The 20,913-nt window shown below is 35.1% G+C and overlaps 1 protein-coding gene across 1 annotated transcript in view; it reads right to left on the reverse strand.

The window, feature by feature from the left end:
* Positions 1–20,913, reverse strand: part of TFAP2D (transcription factor AP-2 delta) — a 55,226-nt gene that overhangs the window by 755 nt on the left and 33,558 nt on the right. Inside the window, exon 6 of the mRNA XM_005552763.5 lies at positions 18,178–18,291. Within this exon, the coding sequence (XP_005552820.2) occupies positions 18,178–18,291 (114 nt within the window). The remainder of the gene's footprint in view (positions 1–18,177; positions 18,292–20,913) is intronic.

The following is a 20,913-nucleotide window of genomic DNA, read 5'->3' on the forward strand; positions in this document are numbered from 1 at the left end:
TAGCTGTCCCTCTGACTTCATTCTCCTTTTCCATAGTAATGCACTTTTATCCAGGCATATGGCCATCCAGATGGAGACTACATTTCCAAGCTTTTGCAGTGAGTTTTGGACATGGGACTTAACCTACCCACAATGTAACATAAAGAGAAGTTATACATGCAGTTCCCACTTGCTTAAAAGGGTAGCTATGCCCTATGTAGATAATCACTTAAGTGGCAGGGACAAAACAAGATAGAAGGAAACGATTCATCTCTAGACTCCTAAATGAGAGAGAAATAAAACCCTGTCTTATGTAAGCCACTCAACATTTAGGTCCCGGAAACTAACTAATAACAAAAACTAATAAGCAAATGTAAGGAATGTTATGGCAACCTCAGCATAGGTAGTTCTTCTAACCATGACAAATGTCATCTTTGGTTGAACAAACACATAGCTGTAGATTTATCTTTTTGTGAGCAGAAGCTACCCAGATTGTTCACTTATGTTAACTGTCCTGAAGTGACACTCTGCCAGTTTGCTTCCTATGTCTTGTAATAATATAGAAAAACATCCTTGTCACATAGTATGCCCATGTTATAATATATATACAACATTGTGCATATGTGTATAGTACGGTTAATAAATAAAGCAATTAACTGCTTAAGTCCTAGTTTGTAACTGTTATTATGACATTAGTAGTTTTTAAATCAGATAGTACCACCCTTCATAATACTTTAGCTACCTATAGTTATCTTTCTTAAGTTACATAATCTTTAACAGCAAAAATAATAATATTTTATAATAATGCAAATGAAGGATTTGGGGTTTAAGGCAGCCTATTAATATGCCTCAGTTGAGGTAATAGTAGGATCCACCATGTGGGGTTGTTGTTTTTATTCGTCTACACAAAGGGCTCAGGAGGATGCCACTTCTAAATGAAGTCTTCGATAAATGATAGAGATTGTTGGCTGGATGTATTTTCTGGGTAGAGGGTAAAATTTCTGCATGTCCCTCCTTATTCCACAGGTTGCTACCATCTTTCTTCCGAATATATTACAAAGTTTTCCCTGTGCCTCCATCATAGTTAACATACATTAAAAAGAAAAAAGGAAATTCCAATCTCTGATTATGTAGGAAACAAGAATGGCCAGTGCTTAAGCAATCATGTACACCAAAGTTTGTAGTGTAAGACATCATCACTGCTCAAGTACTATATCCACACCTCTGCTGCAAGAAATTGCATTGCCAAGCAGGAAAAATAATTTAAGCTGTATTTCTACAATGAGACAACTAGAGGAGAAGTCAAATAATTGGAAATTTATCTGGGATCTTGGACAACATATGGAATTGTTGGAGTGGTGGAAGAATTAATCATGGTGATGCCCACAAAAAGAACTGGGTAAAGCCAAACATTAATGTCCAGATGTTTGGCCCCAGGTACAAACTGTCTCTTTTCTCATGTTTTATTCCTATTTAGAGCTTCTTTTTTTATTTTCTTCTATATTGGTATGTCCTCTTTGTTGTGACTCACTTCTTCATCTATAGCAGAATATAAAATATTATTTAGTTTCACTGGGTATTATTGAAGTTAATATCTAATTTTTGAGTTCTGAACATATGTCAAGTCCTATTCTAAGTTTTTTAAATCTGTATCACTTCATATAATTCTAGTTACAACACTAAGAACTAGACAATATTATTTCCATTTTACAGATGATCTGAGTCCAAGAGAAGTTAAATAATTTGCCTGAGAAATGGGATATTCTGTACTTATATTCCTCCCAGGCTGAGGGTACATTTTACTCCTCTTCTCTGAGAAATCACATTTTCTTTAGGCAGTTTAACTCAGTTCCTCTGATTTAACTTTGTACTTGGGCAGCCTTGTTGGCTTGTAAAATCAGATGCTTTTTACTCACTTTCCTGTCTAGGAGCAGCGTTTTTAAAATCAAGCACAGGTAGGTAGTTATACATAAATGCTTTTATTATCCACTTTGAGAAAATAGCTGTTTCCATATTTAAAGATTCCTCTTAAGCTGGTATCACTTCTTGACTGATGGGCTTTCTTATTGCAAATATGGATCTGATCATTAGCAGTTTGCATTGTCATCTTTGCCTTGGATTGATAACCAAGTGTACCAAGTCCTCACATTGGCTCTGACTTCAGGCACTTTGTGATTTGGGGGAAGTTATTTAGCCTTGTAAAATGACAGTAGCCTAACAAGAACATCTGCTAGGTTCTTTCCAACTCTAAGCTTCAATTTAAGAGTTTAACATGTTTGGCCGGGCACAGTGGCTCACGCCTGTAATTCCAACACTTTGGGAGGCTGAGGCGGGCAGATAACGAGGTCAGGAGATCGAGAGCATCTTGGCTAACATGGTGAAATCCTATCTCTAAAAAAAACACAAAAAATTAGCCGGGAGTTGTGGCAGGCGCCTGTAGCCCCAGCTACTCGGCAGGAGAATGGAGTGAACCTGGGAGGCAGAGGTTGCAGTGAGTCGAGATCACACCACCGCACTCCAGCCTGGGCAACAGATTGAGACTCCAGCTCAAAAAAAAAAAAAAAAAAAAAAAAAAGAGTATAACATGTTTATGGTGTTCTTAAAATCAAGGACATGGACAGAGGTTACAGAAGTTAAAAAACCACTTCAGGGCTGGGCGCAGTGGTTCATGCCTGTAATCCCAGCACTTTGGGAGGCCAAGGTGGGCAGATCATGAGGTCAGGAGTTCGAGACCAGCCAGATTAACATGGTGAAACCCCGTCTCTACTAAAAATACAAAAAAAAATTAGCCGGGTGTGGTGGCATGCGCTTGTAATCCCAGCTACTCAGGAGAACCTCTTGAACTCAGGTGAGATCATGCCACTGCATTCCAGCCTGGGCAACACAGTAAGACTTTGTTAAAACGAAACAAAACAAAACAAAACAAAAACAAAAAAACCCCACTTCATCAACAAAGAACTCTAAAATCAATTGTAGGATATTCAATATAAAAAAAGTCATCCTGACTTTCATGACCTTAAATGTCATCTTTCAATATGAAAAACATTATGTAAATTTTGTTAATTACCTTAATTTAACATTACCTGCATATTAAAAATATGCATAGCACACTGCACAGAATGATAATAAATGTAAGGCAGAGATTCTTTTCTAGCAGATTTCAGAGAAATTTATGAATCCCAATAATTAAAGTAATCTAATGTACTACAATAATGTAAAAAGAAGTGTGCAATCACAGTATGTTTTTAAAAAGTTCTGGGAATATCATGCTATGCTTTTAGCCCCAGTCATTCCAGAAAAATAGGTGTGTATCTCATTCACAGTGACATACAGAAAAGGAGAGGGCTGGGTTCAGTGGCTCATGCCTGTAATCTCAGAGCCTTGGGATACCAACGAGGGAGGATAGTGTAAGCCCAGGAACCTGAGAGTACAGAGAACTATGATTGCACCATTGCACTCTAGCCTGGGCAACAAAGCAAGTCTCTGTCTCAAAAGCACACACAGAAAAAGGAGGGAGGAATAATGTAGAATCTTAAAAAAATTAAAGAAAAATAGAAATAGAAGGTCTGATTTTTGATCCTAGACACAAAAAAAAAAAAAAAAAAAAAAGAAAAAAGACTAAGGTCACCTACAAGGTAACAAACTATAGTCAAATCTTCGAACTCTTTGATAATAGAGATGATTTTCACCTTTGGAAAATATTTTTCAGTTACAGGTTTAATGTTTAAGTTACCCTTGGCATTTGCACATAATTTCATCAGATTACTGACCAGAGCATATTTCACATGCAAATATCACCAGGGTTAAATAGCAGCCGTGATGGTTTGAAATAGGCAGTCAAAATATAGAAGTTATTTTAAATTCTAAATTCTAAAACTCTATCCTCAAAGAGGCCATGGAGATAATTTGCATTGTGTTAGATAAGTCATATCTATGCTACATTTGTAAAAGAATAGTGACTATAGAGAAGTCACAGGTCAGATCAGGTTTCTTAATGTTTCCCAAGTCGCCTTCCTTCACCCTATGTAATCATGTGCTCTATTACCTTATGTTGTAAAGTTTATCTCAAGTGTATTCCTTTTTAATACCCAAACATGACAGTTATTCCTATTTGTGTGTGTTGTGTGTCCTCCCTCTCTCAGCCAATTGAAATTCCACTCAAAGAAACTCACAATTTCTTTGATGATACTGATGAAAAAGGGATTAGTTTCCTTGTGCCTGGCTTAAGATATTGAAAAACAGCCGTGTTACTTCCAAAGGATAGAAACTTGCCAAAGTGATGAGAGGACTTAAATAAAATCTGGGGAGAAAGAAGTAACAATCCCCAAACAAATGTAAAACTATAGCACAGAGAGAACAATGGGAAGAAAACAGGTGAGGCTAAACTCCCACTCACCAAGTGAGGAAGAGGAATGGGAATAACATTGGTAGTATCAGAGCATAACTGACAATCAAAGTATATCAGATTTTTACTTCAAGTGGTAAATCATGTCCCTCATAATAAAGACCATATATGACAAGCCTACAGCTAACATCTTACTCAATAGTAAAATGCTGAAAACTTTTCTCTAAGATCAGGAACAAGAAGACGGTGCCCACTCTTACCACTTTTATTGCTATTTAACATAGTACTGGCAGTCCTAGCCAGAACTACTGGGCAAGAGAAAGAAATAAAAAGCATCCAAATCAGAAAGGAAAAAGTTCAGTTGTTTCTGTTTGCAGATGATATGATTTTAGAAAATCCTAAAGATTCCAGGAAAAACTGTTATAATAAATGAATTCAATAAAGTTTCATGATACAAAAATCAGTTGCATTTCTAAGGAGTACCAATGGACTATGTGAAAAAAAGAAATTAAGAAAGCAATCTCATAGTATCAAAAGGAATAAATAGTATCAAAAACAATAAAATACTTAGGAATAAATTTAACCACAGAGGATTCAAGATCTGTACACTAAAAATTATAAGACACTAATGAAAGAAATTAAAGAAGGCACAAACAAATGGAAAGAGATAACCTGCGTTCATGGATTGGAAGCATTAATTTTTTTAAATGTCCATACTAAAACCAATCTATGGATTAAGTGCAACCCCTACCAAAATTTAAACAGCATTTTCACAGAAATAGGAAAAACAACACTAAAATTCATTGGGAACAACAAAAGACCCTAAATAGCCAAACCAATCTTGAGAAACAAAAACAAAGATAAAAATATCATGCTTCTGATTTCAAATTATATTACAAAGCTATAGTAATCAAAACAGTATAGTACTGGCATAAAAACAGACACATAGACCAATGGAACAGAATGAGTCTAGAAATAAGCCCTCATATATGTAGTAAGCTAATCTTTGACAAGATTTTAATGAATACATATGGGGAAATGATGGTCTCTTCAATAAATGATTCTGGAAAAACTGAATAGCCACGTGCCAAAAAATAAAATTGGATCCTTATCTTACACCATACACAGAAATGAACTTAAAATTGATTAAAAACTGAAATGTAATAAAAGACCTAAACTATAAAGTTCCTAGAATAAAAAATAGGAAAAAATATTTTTGACATTGGTCTGGGCATTATTTTTGGATATGACACAAAAAGCACAGGCAACAAAACCAAAAATAAGTAAATGGGATTCAGTCAAATGAAAAACACTTCTGCACATTAAAGGTAACAATCACAAAATGAAAAGGCAACCTACAGAATGGGAGAAAATATTAGCAAACCATACATTTGATACAAGAATTAATATCTAAAATATATAAGGAGCTCATGCAACTCAATAGGTAAAAAAACAAATAACCTGATATTAAAAATGGGCTAAGGACACAAACATACATTTTTCCAAAGATGACATACAAATGGATAGTAAGTATATGAAGAGATGCTCAACATCACTAACTATCAGTGATACACAAATTAAAACCACAATGAGATGTCACTTCACATCTGTTAGGATGGCTATTTTCAAAAAGCTGAGAGAGAAGTTGTGGTGAGGGTGTAGATAAAAGGGAACCCTGTACACTGTTGGTAGAAAAGCAAACAGGTGCAGCCATTATGCAAAACACTATGAAAGTTCCTCAAAAACCTAAACACTAGAATGACAACATGATCCTGCAATCCCGTTTCTGAACTCGGGAGGCAGAGCTTGCAGTGAGCCGAGATTGCACCACAGCACTCCAGCCTGGGCAACAGAGCAAGACTCCGTATCCAAAAAAAAAAAAAAAAAGAAGTTATCACTGAAATGCTGCATGGATTTAGTAAGATATGTAATAAAGTAACTGCATTTCCTTTTACAAATGAGTTATTAGAGCAGTAGCAATATAATTGAATGCAGGATTTCAGCAATGCGTCTAACAAAGTCTCCCCACACACTGTATAAAAAGTTGGAGGGGAGGAGGAGGGTAAGCTAGATGACAGCAAAGTAAGGCAAATTCACAGCTGATTGTACAATGACACCCAAAGTGTGGATGTAAGGGCAGTTGTCAACCTTGAAAGATGTCTCTTGTGGAGTGCTGCAAGTCTGTCATTAATCCCACTCTGCTGGACACGTTAATTAACAATGTGATTGAAGCCATCATAGATTTTTAGCTTAATGGCTGGTATTACAATAGAGAGGAAAGTTCCTGCATTGCATAACAGAACCAAAGTTCTGAAAAACCTTAATGTGATAGACAGCTTAATTGGTGGGCCAAAATCAATGATAGGAAATTTAGGGGAGATTAAGGAAAACATGTCTATTTGGGTAAAAAGCAAATTAGTGTTGTAATATACTAAGAAGGAGATCTGACTCAAGGGCTATTCATAGGAAAGAGCTTTACGAAATCAGTAAGTCTAAATTAAAAAGGCAAAGGTCAAAATTTGAGGTTTAGAGCATAGTTAGGCAGACTTAGAGACTACATCTACCTTGGACTATATTCTCATTCATTTTCTCTTTCTTTCTGTCTCTCTCTCTCTGTCTCTAACTAGATTACAGCTCAGTGATTTCATTTTCCTATTACTAATTTCACACTGAGGAGCAGAAAGGCTCTGACAACTTGACTGTGAACAATACCATCACCTGCTGAGAAAATTCAGACTAGTGTAGTTTATGGCACCTGATGTTAGGGAAAATGTAACTTATATTTAACAGTCATCTCCCTAATTTTATTCATGGTTTTAAAAGCTCCTATTTTGCTAGACCTCCCAATTAACATTCTCTAAAGTACCTTTCTTGCAACATAAAGCATCTCCTCAAATTGGCTCAGTTCAGGAAGGAGGTAACTGTTTACTAGATTCAGGGGTGAAGCTCTACTTTTCCGTTTTCCTCTTAAGTGTCAGGTTTCTTCCCTAAGTGTTTACATTTCAATGATTGGAAGAACACCACTGGGTAGAGTAGCCATTTCTAGGGAGATTTTGCACTCGTGTGTGTAGTGTGTGTGTGTGTGTGTGTGTGTGTGTGCGCGCATATATGTGTGAAAGAGAAAGAGTGTGTGTGTACCTGTGGACTTGTATTGGTTTTGCCTTTTTATAAAATGGCATCTTCTTCTTGACCAGTGGCCTTGACCTGAATGTTTCACTGATACAGTCTGTAACTTTTTACATGGAAATGTACTGCAACCATTCAAACTGTATTCTCTAATGGTGGGTGTCAAAACTATAGAAATTGAGGCTCAGATATGAAAGAGAAGAGGTAGAATAGAGGGTGGAAGAAAAGAGACTGCTGTTGGAAAGAAAATATATTTTAATTCTTTCTTCTTTTTCCCTGTGTGGTTTTGCTAGTAAGATAGTAGCAACAACCCATTTTTAACTTGGACAGTGTTTATACTTAGAAATCGCTTGACATTAATGACAAGGACCTATCAGAAAATTCCATATAATAGGAATTTCACAAACTTCTATTCGCTCCTTATAATCCCTGGTTAACTGCATTTCTTGCTCATGGTCAAGGCCTTACCTACATTTATCTTTAAAATCTCCAAAGCTTCAGTTCTTACTTGGAATGTAAGCTAGTATAGGATTCTGAATGTTAGAGGAATAAGAGCCATTTTACTTTCTCTAATCTAAGTAAGTATAGTTTACATTTCACTAGCTTAATTGTATGCTAGATAAATACTACAAAGCTGTGTCCATATTTTTCTAATTGTCCTTCAAAAATGCTTTATCTTTAATTGATTTGTCTAAACTAATTTAAATTAGACCACTAAAGCAATTTTCTAAAACATAGCCTGAAGCAACCTTCTATGGAATCCTCTCCTGAATTCTTCCTATCTTGGCAAGAGTTGTGCCTGATATCCAGCACCTTTCTACCTACTAAGCAAACATTGATTCAATATGTGTTATAAAGGAAATGAAAGTCTCTTTAGTATTTGTTACTGAAGATTAGATCACTCAGTTGTGTCTGCCAGCCATAGATAAATTTTTCTAGCTTTCTTTTGGGGTACAAAAAGCTGGAGGTAATAGACACTATCGTGCTACAAACTAGAAGACTGAAAATCAATAGAAAATAGCCTGCCATCATCATTTAAGTAATTTGACTAAAAGCTAATTTATTTTGTAAAGTTTCAACTTTTTACCTGAAAAAGCAAGGAAGCCTTTTTCTCCACTTTTTTTTTTCTTTTTTGGTGTGTGTGAAGGTTGAAATGGTGTTTGGGTTATTATTCCTATTATTTTGTTATACTGCGTCATTCCAATGGGTGTTTGCTATGACTAATCTTTTGATTTCTAGAATAGCATACCGACGTCACTCAGTTCTGCTTTTTGCCCTCTGGGAAGCATGCAAACAGTAAGATTTAAATGCAAGACAAATCTCCTTTTCCTTTCCTCTGAGATTATTCAGTTACTACAGGCTTAGGTCCTAGTGCAGTCTATAATTTCACTACAGTGTTAGGTGGCCACCAGATAAGTGCCTTCTACTCATGAGAATAGCCCAGTAGAGAGGGAGTCCGGGGAACAGACCTTCAACAACAACAGCAAAGAATTGTAGGTCTTCTCTGCCCCACCTTACTTCCTCTCACAGCTCTGAGTATTAGACACTTTATTTCTAAAGCAGCACAACTTCTAAATGTAGGCCATGAAAAGAGACCCTTACATGCTTGAGGATAAGCATGTAACTGAGGCTTATCCTCCAGAACTCAATGGCATCTATTCTTCGTAGCCTAAATGATTCAGAAAACAGAGGAAAGGTGAAACCAGTTGATGGTGCTTATTTTCTACATAGATTATCTTATCTCATGGTCCCAAGTACTTTTACAATGGAATTTAATTAAGATACACAATTAAAGTATCTAGTTCTCTGGCAGTGAAGAATCATTGACATCTACTCATTAAGCAAAGCCTTGACAACACTCCCAAATGTTCTGTGGTTTCTCAGCTGGTGGTTCTCAACCGTAGATGCATATAAGAAATCACTCACAAATCTTATTTCAAAAATAGTAATATATGGACCCCACCCCCAAGACCTTGATTTAATTGGTTTGGGATGAATCCAAAGCATCAGTATTTTTTAAACAACCCTCATTCCATTTAAATGCAGAGAAAAAATTCAGTATGTCTCCTTAGGACCAAGAAATAACGCCTAACTATTATGTCTGCATTCCTCCTTGGGAAAAAGAGGATGATAAACTTCTACAGCATTTTCCACAAGACCTTCTGCAGAATCTTAGTGTTATGTAATGTTAATATGTACTCTGAGATTTAAAAACAGTTTTCATGATCAAGTTTTAGAAACTGTGGCTAAGTGTTCCCTCCTTTCAAAAAGGGTTCTGGGAGTCTTTGGTATGCCAATATGTATTGTCACACTTCAAGATAGGTACAATAATTAGGGTTTCTTGAACCAAAAAACCCTTGACCATGAAACACTTTCAGAGAGCATCTCATAGGACTGACTAGTGCACTATGAAACTCAATTTGTGGAAGTATGTTTATGACTACCCTGAATCTCTGTCAGATTGGGAGATGTGTGTTCATCCACTGCCCTAAAGTCACATTCCTTCTGTTCTTCTCAGTCAATTACTTTGAGGTCCCAAAGGGGAATGAATGGGTCTTTGTGACTCCATTTTACCTCAGTACAGCTCAATAGCAAAGCAAGCTAAAATAAAATCATTGCACATACATTAGAAGAGACTACAATTGATTACATCCAAGTCAACTTCTTGAAAGTGATAACATTTGATGTCTCTACCATAATTTTTACATACGAGAATGGAGATTATAGGGATACATTAACCATCTTGTTACATTTCTCCCCATCAGACATATTTTCTATTTGGAATAGAGAAATGAAAATGCTAAGCTTTTTAAAATGGTTTTTATTGAACTGTTGATGTTTTAAGATGAATAAGTTGAGAAAACATAAAAAGAAGATATGAGATGATATAGAAACTCAGCATAAGTAATGATTTAAAATGAATCTGTAAATTAAGAATGGAGTAAATATTATTGGTCTAGAAAGAACCTTAGAAATCACCCAGCTTAACTGCATTGACTCATGAACATGCAGAGGTCACACAAGTGAAATTCCTATTCTAAATTCACACATCTAGTTGGTAACCAAGTGGAGACTGAGTTAGGTCCCCTGACAATTAATTCTGAGTGCTTCCCACCATGCCATATTGTCTTTTGTCAATTTCTCTTCAGTCCATAGCTCAACAAAGATAGACAATATTTAAATAAAAATTAACCAAAACTCTTCCACAATGTATAAGTTCCCCAAAGTCAGTTATTCACACACGCAGTTATTACAGGGTCATGTTTGCAACTTTTAATTAGAAACAGTTACCTCTGGCTTCTATTGTTTTAACCACTAGTCTCCTATGTGCTAAATCTAAAAATCCATAAAAATATCATCAAAAGCCCTGTAATTGATGCTTTAATATATGTTCCTCCTGACAAAGATTCATTGCTTGAGTAAACTTTAGGCAGGTTTCTGAACCTTCTCCTAGTTCCATCTTTGCATTTCCTTGTAAAAATCCAGTTTTAGCAAGGAAGATCTCCCCCAACTCATATCTGCTGACCTTTGCTTTTGAGATTACAGATTTAATTGAAATTTCATTGTTTCTTTTCTCACACTAAAGAATGCTTAGTGAAGAAACTCACCCACTGTTGATGACCTTCCCAGCCACTTTTCCATCTCAAGAAAATTTTAACAAAATAAAAACAAAAACTATGCACACTTTAGGCTTCTTGGAGAAAACAAAACATGCTCACGTTTGACTAGAGACAAACATCCGCTCTTCAGCATGTTGCCAAGAACAGAGCAATCAGAAAATACCAGTTGAGTTGACAGTAAGGCGTGTCATATGTGGAACCCTGAAGGAAGTGGGAATGAATAACTCTTGAAGAGAAAACTAGGGAAGACATGAGAACTGCCTTTAGAAAGTGGGAGGGAACCAGGATGAAAGTAACTCTGAAAGCCTGCAAGAAGCGGGACATTGGGAAATAGAAGGAAGGCATTTCTAACAGAGTTGTCAGAGATAGAGAGCAGTCTATTATTGAGAGTTTCCAAGCTTGACATGGATAACTTGACAGAGACGTTGGAGAGAAGGTCTAAATGTTGAAGAAGAATAGGAAATGTTAGAGGCCTTCCAACACTGAGAATCATTGAAGAAAATTTAATCACCAGCAAGCACATAGATGTCTGGGACTGCCTATACATTCCTTATTTCCCAAGGCAGTAGTAAGAGGGTATATTTCTAAGAAGGTAGGCTGTCAGGATAATTTATGAGTTAAATAGGAGAATTAAGCACATTGATCATTTTACTTCCCTAGTCCATCATCCAATTAAAACATCATGGCCCTGAGAATGAACCAATGGAGAATATACACAGGACTCAACTGAGATATTATTGTAATCTACATTTATTTACATATATTTATTGCATGCATACTATTCGCTAGGTACTATGGATAAAAAGAAGAAATTTCCTTATTTCCCCAGGTAAATTACCAGTATGCTTAATCTTCTATTGTAGCATCACTCTTGTATATTATAAGCCTATATATATCTATATAGAATAATTATATCGATATTCTACATATATAGAATAATTATATATTCTCTCTCTCTACATATATATATATATAAAATTATTCTCCATTTTAGAAGTTCTAAAGAACGGGATAATCCTCTAGTCATCTTTTCACTACCTGCCATTAACATAGTAGGAACAACAAATAATAATTCTACTAGAAATAACAGAAACAACAAAATTTCAGCCTCCCAAGGTACATGCTGAGAAAAAAAGTTTCCTCATTTTGTCAACAGGGTGTCTTCCCTGAACTGAGCCTTCAAGATAGTCTAACTTCTTTTTTTTTTTTTTTGAGATGGAGTCTTGCTCTGTCGCCCGGGCTGGAGTGCAGTGGCATGATCTTAACTCACTGCAAGCTCCACCTCCTGGGTTCACGCTATTCTCCTGCCTCAGCCTCCCAAGTAGCTGGGACTACAGGCGCCCGCCACCACGCCCGGCTAATTTTTTGTATTTGTAGTAGAGACGGGATTTCACTGTGGTCTCGATCTCCTGACCTCGTGATCCACCCGTCTCGGCCTCCCAAAGTGCTGGGATTACAGTCGTGAGCCACCACGCCTGGCAAGATAGTCTAATATCTTATTACATTGTCAAATGTGCTTTTGCTTGACTTCAGATTCAAGGAGATTATGAGAACATAAGAGACAAAGAGGGGAAAATTTTAAGATTTCCTGAAATCTCAAAGAGGGAAACTCCTAACATTTCAAAAAAGTAGGACTCTGGGTTTCCATCTGAGCTGAGGCTACTCTGACCATGAAACCTCATGCCACCTTGGTCTAATTGCCACCACTATTCCCAGGAACTGTAAGTCTATGGGGTCTTCCGCAGATGTCAATCAAATCTCTTCCCCCTTCTCGTTTGTGTTGTGGTGTCTGCTGTGTTCTCTACAACAATACACACTGTTGATGGTACTCAGTAAATTATAAATAATGAATAAGCCTGCCTTCTGTCATTTTGATGGAAACAAGAAGCTTTCCAGGCTGTGAATTGTGAGAAGGGTCACTGCTATGCATACGGCTTCCCAGAACACACTGATATGTCAACTGCCATGGAAAACTAGAAGTAGTTATCTGTGCTTTGTCTGGACATATTAAATCTGCTGAAAGTACGCCACAGTTCTCAAGGCACCAAATTGGCCAACCTCTAAGGTATATTTTTAAGTGGTCTGCATTGGGAAGGAGGTTTAACTAAATAAAATAGTAACACAAGTGATGTTATTAATTAGAGTATTCTCTATGCCTATCCAATTATACTCCCTCTTCATTTCTTTCCCAGCCAGCATTCAGTAAAAGACGGTGGAAAATCGTACTCTGACAATTGTCTGCTTTCAAAGTCAGATGTGATATGTCTCCTTTGTAATTCATCTTTCTCTTGAGCTTATGGTTCTATCGAAATTACAGTTGTCACTGTCAGCAGAAAATTTTAAAAGGGACACACTCGGCCCGGTACAGTTGCTCACACGCCTGTAATCCAGCACTTTAGGAGCCTGAGGTGGGCAGATTGCTTGAGCCTACGAAGTCGAAACCAACCTGGGCAACATGATGAAACTATCTCTATAAAAAATACAAAACAATAGCCAAGCATGGTCGCACATGCCTGTAGTCTCAAGAATCACCTGAGCCCAGGAAGTCTAGGGTGCAGTGAGACATGATTGAGCCACTGCACTCCAACCTGGGTAACAGAGTGAGACCCTGTCTCACAAATAATAAAATGAAATAAAAAAGACACGCTGTATGCTAACACATGTTTACCCAGATTATTAGTAGAATCATCAATGTAGAATGTTTTTATTTTTAATTTTAAAATTTTTGATAGAGATGGAGTCTCTTCCTGTTGCACAGCCTGGTCTTGAAGTCATGGCCTCAAGTGATCCTTCCACCTCGGGCTCCCAATAGAATGTTTTTAATATGTTAAGTATACAATACAAAACTTGATAGAATTCTCAGTGACACTTTAAAAGTGAACTGGAGCTTTTCTTCTCCCAAAGCGAGGGAAAAGAGCTTATAGTTACAGAATATCCTAGAACTGTGGTTCTTAAACCTGCCTAACAATCAGAATCAACTTCAGAGTTTTAAAAATAACAGATACCTGAGTTCAGCCCTAGAACTACTGAATCAAATCTTTAAATATTAAGTATGTCCTCCAATCCTTGAGTTTTTTTTTTTTTAACAGTTTCAAGAGCAATTCTGATATAAAGCCAAGTTTAAGAAATACACTTGTAAAGTGCAGAGTCTATTTCAAGGCTAAGCAACAAGCTGACTTTTGCTATCCTATTGTTAACATATTCTGTTGATGCCTTTTAAAATAAATGTGCAGTAAAGAAATTACACACATTTAAATTCAGTCTACATCAGGAACCTTCACTTTGGGTTTCAATTGGAAATGCCAATCATGTATCTTTTGTTTAAAATGATAAAATTTAAGACACGCAAAAGAATGAAGTTGGACCCTTACCTTACAACATAAACAAAAATTAACTCAAAATGAATCAAAGACCGAAACAAGACATACAACTGTAAAACTGTTAGAAGAAAAAATACAGGAAAGCTTTACTGCATTGTATTCGACAAAGATTTCCTGGATTTGACACCGAGAGCACAGGCAACAAAGGTAAAAATAAACAAATTAAACTACATCAAAATTTAAAACTATGTACCAGAGACACCATCAACAGACTAACAAAGAAATGTACAGAACGAACAAAGTATTTGCAAATTATACATCTAAGAAGAGGTTACTATCTAGAATATATAAAAACCTCCAGCTTAATAAAAAAAGTAACCTGGTCAAAAAGTGGGCAAAGGACTTAAGCATTTCTTCAGAGATGATATAGAAATGGCTAACAAGCATATGAAAAGATGTTCAACATCACTAATCATTAGAGAAATGCAAATCAACAATGAAATATCACCTCACATCCATTAGGATGGCTACTATTTGGTGAAGAGATGGAGAAATAGAAACCTTGTACATTATCTGTGAAAATGTAAAGTGATGTAGCTGCTATGGAAAATGCTAGAATAGGTCCTCAAAAAATGACAAATAAAATTTCCATATCATCCAGCAATTTCCCTTCTGGGTGTGTATCCAAAAGAACTGAAAGCAGGACTTTGAAGAGGTATTTTCACACCCATGTTCTTGGCAGCACTAGTCATGATAGTCAAGAAGTGAAGCAACCTAATTGCCATCAGTGAATGAATGGATAAACAAAATGTGGCATATATAGGCACATACACACTTACACACACACACACACACACACACACAGAGAGAAATGCTGTGCATCCTGAAAAGGAAAAAAAAATTGACACATGCTACGACATGAATGAACCTGGAAGACCTTATGCTAAGTGAAATAAGTCAGTGCAAAAAGGCAAATACTGTGTGATTCCTCTTATATGAGATGTCTAGGGTAGTTAAATCCACAGAAACACAAAATAGAATGGTAGTTGACAGAGGCTGGGGACAGGAGAAGATGGGAAGTTGTTTAATGGGTACAGAGGCAGTTTTACAAAATAAAAAAGTGGAGATTGGTAATACAACAATGAAAATATGTTTGACACTACTGAATTGGTTAGAAATGGTTAAGATGGTAAATTTTCTGTTATGTGTTTTTAATCACAGTTTAAGAAAAAGACATAGTAGGAAATTTGCTATAAAGAAATCTTTGGTTATGTGATTTGTATCATCCTACTACTTTTGTTATAAAATCAGAAGATTTTATCTAAATAAATAATTTTGACTATAATTAAAGAAAAATAAAAATTCTTGCAAACATTTAAAAAGCATAATAAATAGGAAATCATAATTTTCAAATATTCAAAATATTCAATATATAAATAATACCAACATATTATAGATGATACTATCGTAAGTAAATATGTAGTGTTAGAAAGTTTTAAGATACGGTTATGCTTGAAATTGTGATTAAGAAACTGAAGCCACATACAATCTTGAGAGTTTTACACCTCCAATAAAACCTCACTTTCTTTTCACTAGGGGTGAGGGTAGCCATTTACCATATAGTTAGCTGCACTCTGAGTAACACCAGCTTGTTCCCGTATTCTGTACAGGGAGGTAAATAAGAGCTTATGAAACCCACAAAGAAAATGTGCAGCTCACATTTTGGAGTCAGTTTTCTCTAAAGAGTTCTGTGGCACTAAGTTGGCAACTGACTAATGTATTGACAAATCAGCAAGTTGTGCCTATGCTAAGAAGACAAATGTTTTGCCTATTTATTTCACACACTAGCTGATGTTCGACCAGTGCTCTATTTTGTTTTGAGCATAAAAAGAATGGTTTACTATCTGATGAAGGCCTCAGCATCTGTAATTGGAAATAATCTAGCATACATGTCAGAGTCTCATTTCTCTGTACTTTAATAGTATGCTCCTTCTCAGAGTAAAATTGTAATTTAACACACTTCTTTAAATCCAGAATCAAATCTCAATGAAAATTAAGTTCTGAGTTGATCTTTTGTAAAAATTATAAATCCCTTTATTGTGCACACAAACAAAAATATGAAAGATATTTGTGTAGATATAATGCTGGAAACAAATTTAAACTTGGATCGGTGGTGAAGATAAATGAAACGTCATTTACTGAACGCCTACTTTATATTCTTTATCTCATTTTAGCTCACCTATGACCATATAATGGAGGGGTTCTTATCCCATTTAAAGCTGAAGGAATAAAGGTTTGGAAAGAGTGGGTGAGTTACCCCAAACAACCCAGCTCACATACATAAAGGCTCACAGACACAAGGATTTGAAAAGGTTTTGACTCCAAAACCTTTTGCTCATAGCATTTGGGCATTTTATTTTCCCACAATTTTATTACACTTCCTATCACTAGCTCAACTGAGTGATAGGAGAGAAGTCCTGTGAAATATATCCTACATTTTGTGCATTTTTGGAAGATAAATCCTAAATTGAGTCTTCAGAGATGTGTGTCTATTACATCTTGAGGAAACTTGTGACATATTGTAAAATAGAATATTCTATTTAACTGTCTCTGATGTTGCAGCCTAAATTTCAACTTATTTAAACACTTGTTATTTTATATAATGAAGCGCCCTCCTCAACAGCTTTACAATTTTTGACAGGTATTGAAATCATGTTAATATTTAATGTGTATTAGTCTTTCCTTACCATTGTTTAACTAAATGATAATAACTAAGAAAGGGTACAATATGCCTATCATGTAGGCATTAAAATTCTAGAGTTTTAAAAATGTAAGGCACCTGAGTAATTACCATGTTCTTTCTCACATTCCATCTGGGGCATAAACCAACCAGATAAAAAATATTTTCTTCATTCCCAAAACACATCAGAAAATTAAATTTAAAATATGCTTCCAATAATACATTTCATGCTCTTGTGTGGTCTAACTTAAGAACCATTTGCAGTTTTTAATTGCATAGAAATTTTTATCATAGTTCTGGAAAAACAGTTAGTGATATCCTGTTAACTTCTGTCATGGCATCTTTCCATCAAACAATTTGTGTCACCAAGATAAAGAATGATTTAAAAGATTTCAGAACCCTCATCCAAAAATGCTAAGTATTATTTGAAATAATAGTGTTCACTTTTATAAAGTAATGATTTCCTAACAACACATAAAGATATAAAATTTTCCAATCTAAAATGCTTCATGCCTTGTTATTCTCTCAATTTGATTTTACAAGCTTGGAATTTCAAAAAGTTCAGTCAATCACTGCTATGGTCTGAATATGTGTGTCCCCTTTACTCCACTCCAAATTCATATATTGAAACCTAATCCCCAATGCAATAGTATTAAATAGAGTCTTTAGCAGGTGATTAGCTTATGAGGGCAGAACCCTCATGAATAGGATTAGTGCCCTTATAAAAGAGCCCAAGGGATCTTGTTTGGCCCTTTCATCATGTGGGAGAAAATTGAGACGGTGCCATCTCTGAAGCAAAGAGCAAGTCTTTATCTAACTAACTCTGCTGGTACCTTAATCTCAGACTTCCCAGCCCTCAGAACAGTAAAAAATATATTTCTATTGTTTATAAATTACCCAGTCTAAGGTATTTTGTTATAACCTATCTGAAAGGACTAGGACAGTCACCATATAAATATATAAGTGATATCTCTAAGTAGAACTGTGATAGGAATACAAGAGTCTGGGTTAGTAAAGAATTTGAGCAATCTGGAAAACCAGTCTTACCTGAAATGTGTTAAATGTCTCTGGATGTCAAGGTCTAGAATTGGAGTGGGTCTGGAGGATCCCAGCGGTGATCTATCTTGGCTCAAGAGGTCTTGGAATTCTTTACAGATTTGTCTAAAATAAAAGAATCAAATTTAAAATTGAACTTTTGAAATTGGGCTTTAATTTCATCCCATGATATTTAACCAAAGACTTGTTCTGTCTTTTAAAAGCAGTCTGGATAACATTTCATAAAGCAACCTCAAAAGTTCCATTCATAGCATACAGTTGAGGTTCACAATTGTGACTTTGCTCTTAATAGCTATAGGATAATCATACAACATTTCAAACAAATAACAATCCATGAGCACTGATAAGACCAATGTTCATTTTTAAGATGACTATTCATAAATTAACCTCAGGATAAGGGAAACCCCATATGAAATGATCACGATGATCTTTTTAAATGAAATGTGATTTTTTTAGACATCATATCTGTAAACAAATTTAATTAAAGTTATAGTCTTACTTCAGAGCCATGATTCAAACAGACTTCGGAAAATCCTTTTTTCCCAAGATTGCATTAGAATTCATATTCTTATGAGCTAACTTTATATGTTAATATTTGAAGCAGATAATCACCAGTAATTTAGTTCACTAGCCTCACAAAAATGGTTGTATTATGTGCCATGTAAGCTAATTTCTTGCAAAAAGTACCCTCAAGGTAACTTTCCTGCTGCATTTTTTTGCTTTAAGTGGTTATGGTTTTAGGTCATTCGTTTCAGTTTAATTACAGTATTAGCATGTGACAATAGAGCCCTTGTGATGTACAGTGCAAATGATATAATTCTAAAGAAGCAGAATACACTATACAAAGAGATTTTGTTTTTGTTTTGTTTTTTAACAACAAAACACTAAATTAGTCCAGTCTCTGAAAAGTAAAGGATTGCCAAGCAATTACTTAAAGCATCCATCATCTAAAGTGAGGTGACTCCATAATCAAGGGATAATATGATAGTAATTAGGTTTTTTATCTGTTTTTACAATGGGCAGTTGCAAAGTATAATATTGTAGTCCTGACTTTGACTATCAATGTAACAAAAGACAGGTATAGAAGGGTCAAATTATTTCAAGTGAATATGAACTCGGCCATTATTCTGCTGCAAGCCATTTGTGTCATTAACAAATGACTACCAAAAAGTGACAAAATATCTTAAAGTACAAATAATTGATCACTGAGTCAAAATCAGTGGAGAATTCTTAATCAGATATCTAAAATTTATTGAATTCCATCAAAGATCGCTTATGATATTTTAAATGAACAGTGAGGGTCTGGTTTAATGCCAGTGTTCAAATATTGTGTCATTTCACAGAATTGCCTTATTCATGTTTGTAGAACACAGGTGAAAGTAAAAAAAGAGTCAGAGAAAGGAAAAAAAGTCCTTATTTGCTTCAATGAAATAAGATACTCCACATCCCCTTCCTAAAGGACCAGTTGGATCTCTGAGATACAGCATCTGAATACATGCTTTTAACAACTGTGTGTTTTTACTTTCATTGAGAAGGTTTCTTCTGAACTCCTCACATTTTTTGTTGTGAGACTCAGTTGCTTTATGAAATATACCCATTTTCAGGTGTATTGCTCATATTTTAATCAATGAATGCAACTTAATCTAAGTGTTTGGTGCCATTTTGAGGAGTATATCATCATCTTTTGTGCTTTGTGTCATTTAATATAGATTTGTTGTCTTTGTTTATTGAAATTTCTAACTAAAATTTTAAATTTAGCCTCATGGCATCATTTACAATTTACTGTATGGTAGGTCATCATTATGATCCATTCTTACAAAGAAAGATTGGTGTTGTTTTTAGATTTTTGTTTTTAGCAGTCTTTTACTTTTAGTTTTTCTATCAGATTAAAATAAATTTTAAAACATTAACATAAAGATGGAAACATTGCTTTAGTTATTATGGCATAATATCAGAATTAATTGGATAATGGAATAAACTTTTAAGTTGACAAATCAACTTTGTTCCTGTATAAATAATACAGCAAGTTATAATAAAATTGATGAAGAAATTACAAAAAGCTAAAGAGGTGGAAAAATTTAACTCATGCTAAATAATTCACACATGAAGCTCTACCAGGAGTAATATTAGAACTCTCCCCCTTTTATATTTAATTCTACAGCTTAACTCACTCACTTTCAAGTTTAGACTTGAAAACAGATGACAATCCTGTAGATTCCCCCTAGGCAATTATCATCATCATCTCATTATGGCACTTACAGAATTATGATTTTATGACCACTTTCATTCTTATTTAAATTTTTATTTATAAATCTACAAAAAGAAACAATCTTACATCTCAAGACAAAATGTCGTATTATGAATTATGTAACACAAGATGATCTTCAATGAATCATACATTCTAACTTTATCACTTACATCATTGTCCTTAAGGACGTAAGTTTTTAGCTGATGTCTGAAATCCAAGTTCTCTGCTTCACCTTTAGATGATTAATATTATGGTAACACTAAAAGTTGTTAACTATTCTGCTTTACCTTAATGCAAATCAAATGTTAGACATATTTAGTTCTAAATTCAATGAAAAAGTTTAAATATGTTTTCTATTAACCAACTAAACACATGTTTTGTCTGGTTCATTTTTAGAATTCAAAAAATGTTTCAGTTTCTATTCTTTCACCTAAGTAAATGTCTAAATTACACCAAAATATTTAATCAACAAAACACTG

Source organism: Macaca fascicularis, chromosome 4 (assembly GCF_037993035.2).
Source record: "Macaca fascicularis isolate 582-1 chromosome 4, T2T-MFA8v1.1".
In the NCBI taxonomy this organism is placed as follows: Eukaryota; Metazoa; Chordata; class Mammalia; order Primates; family Cercopithecidae; genus Macaca; species Macaca fascicularis.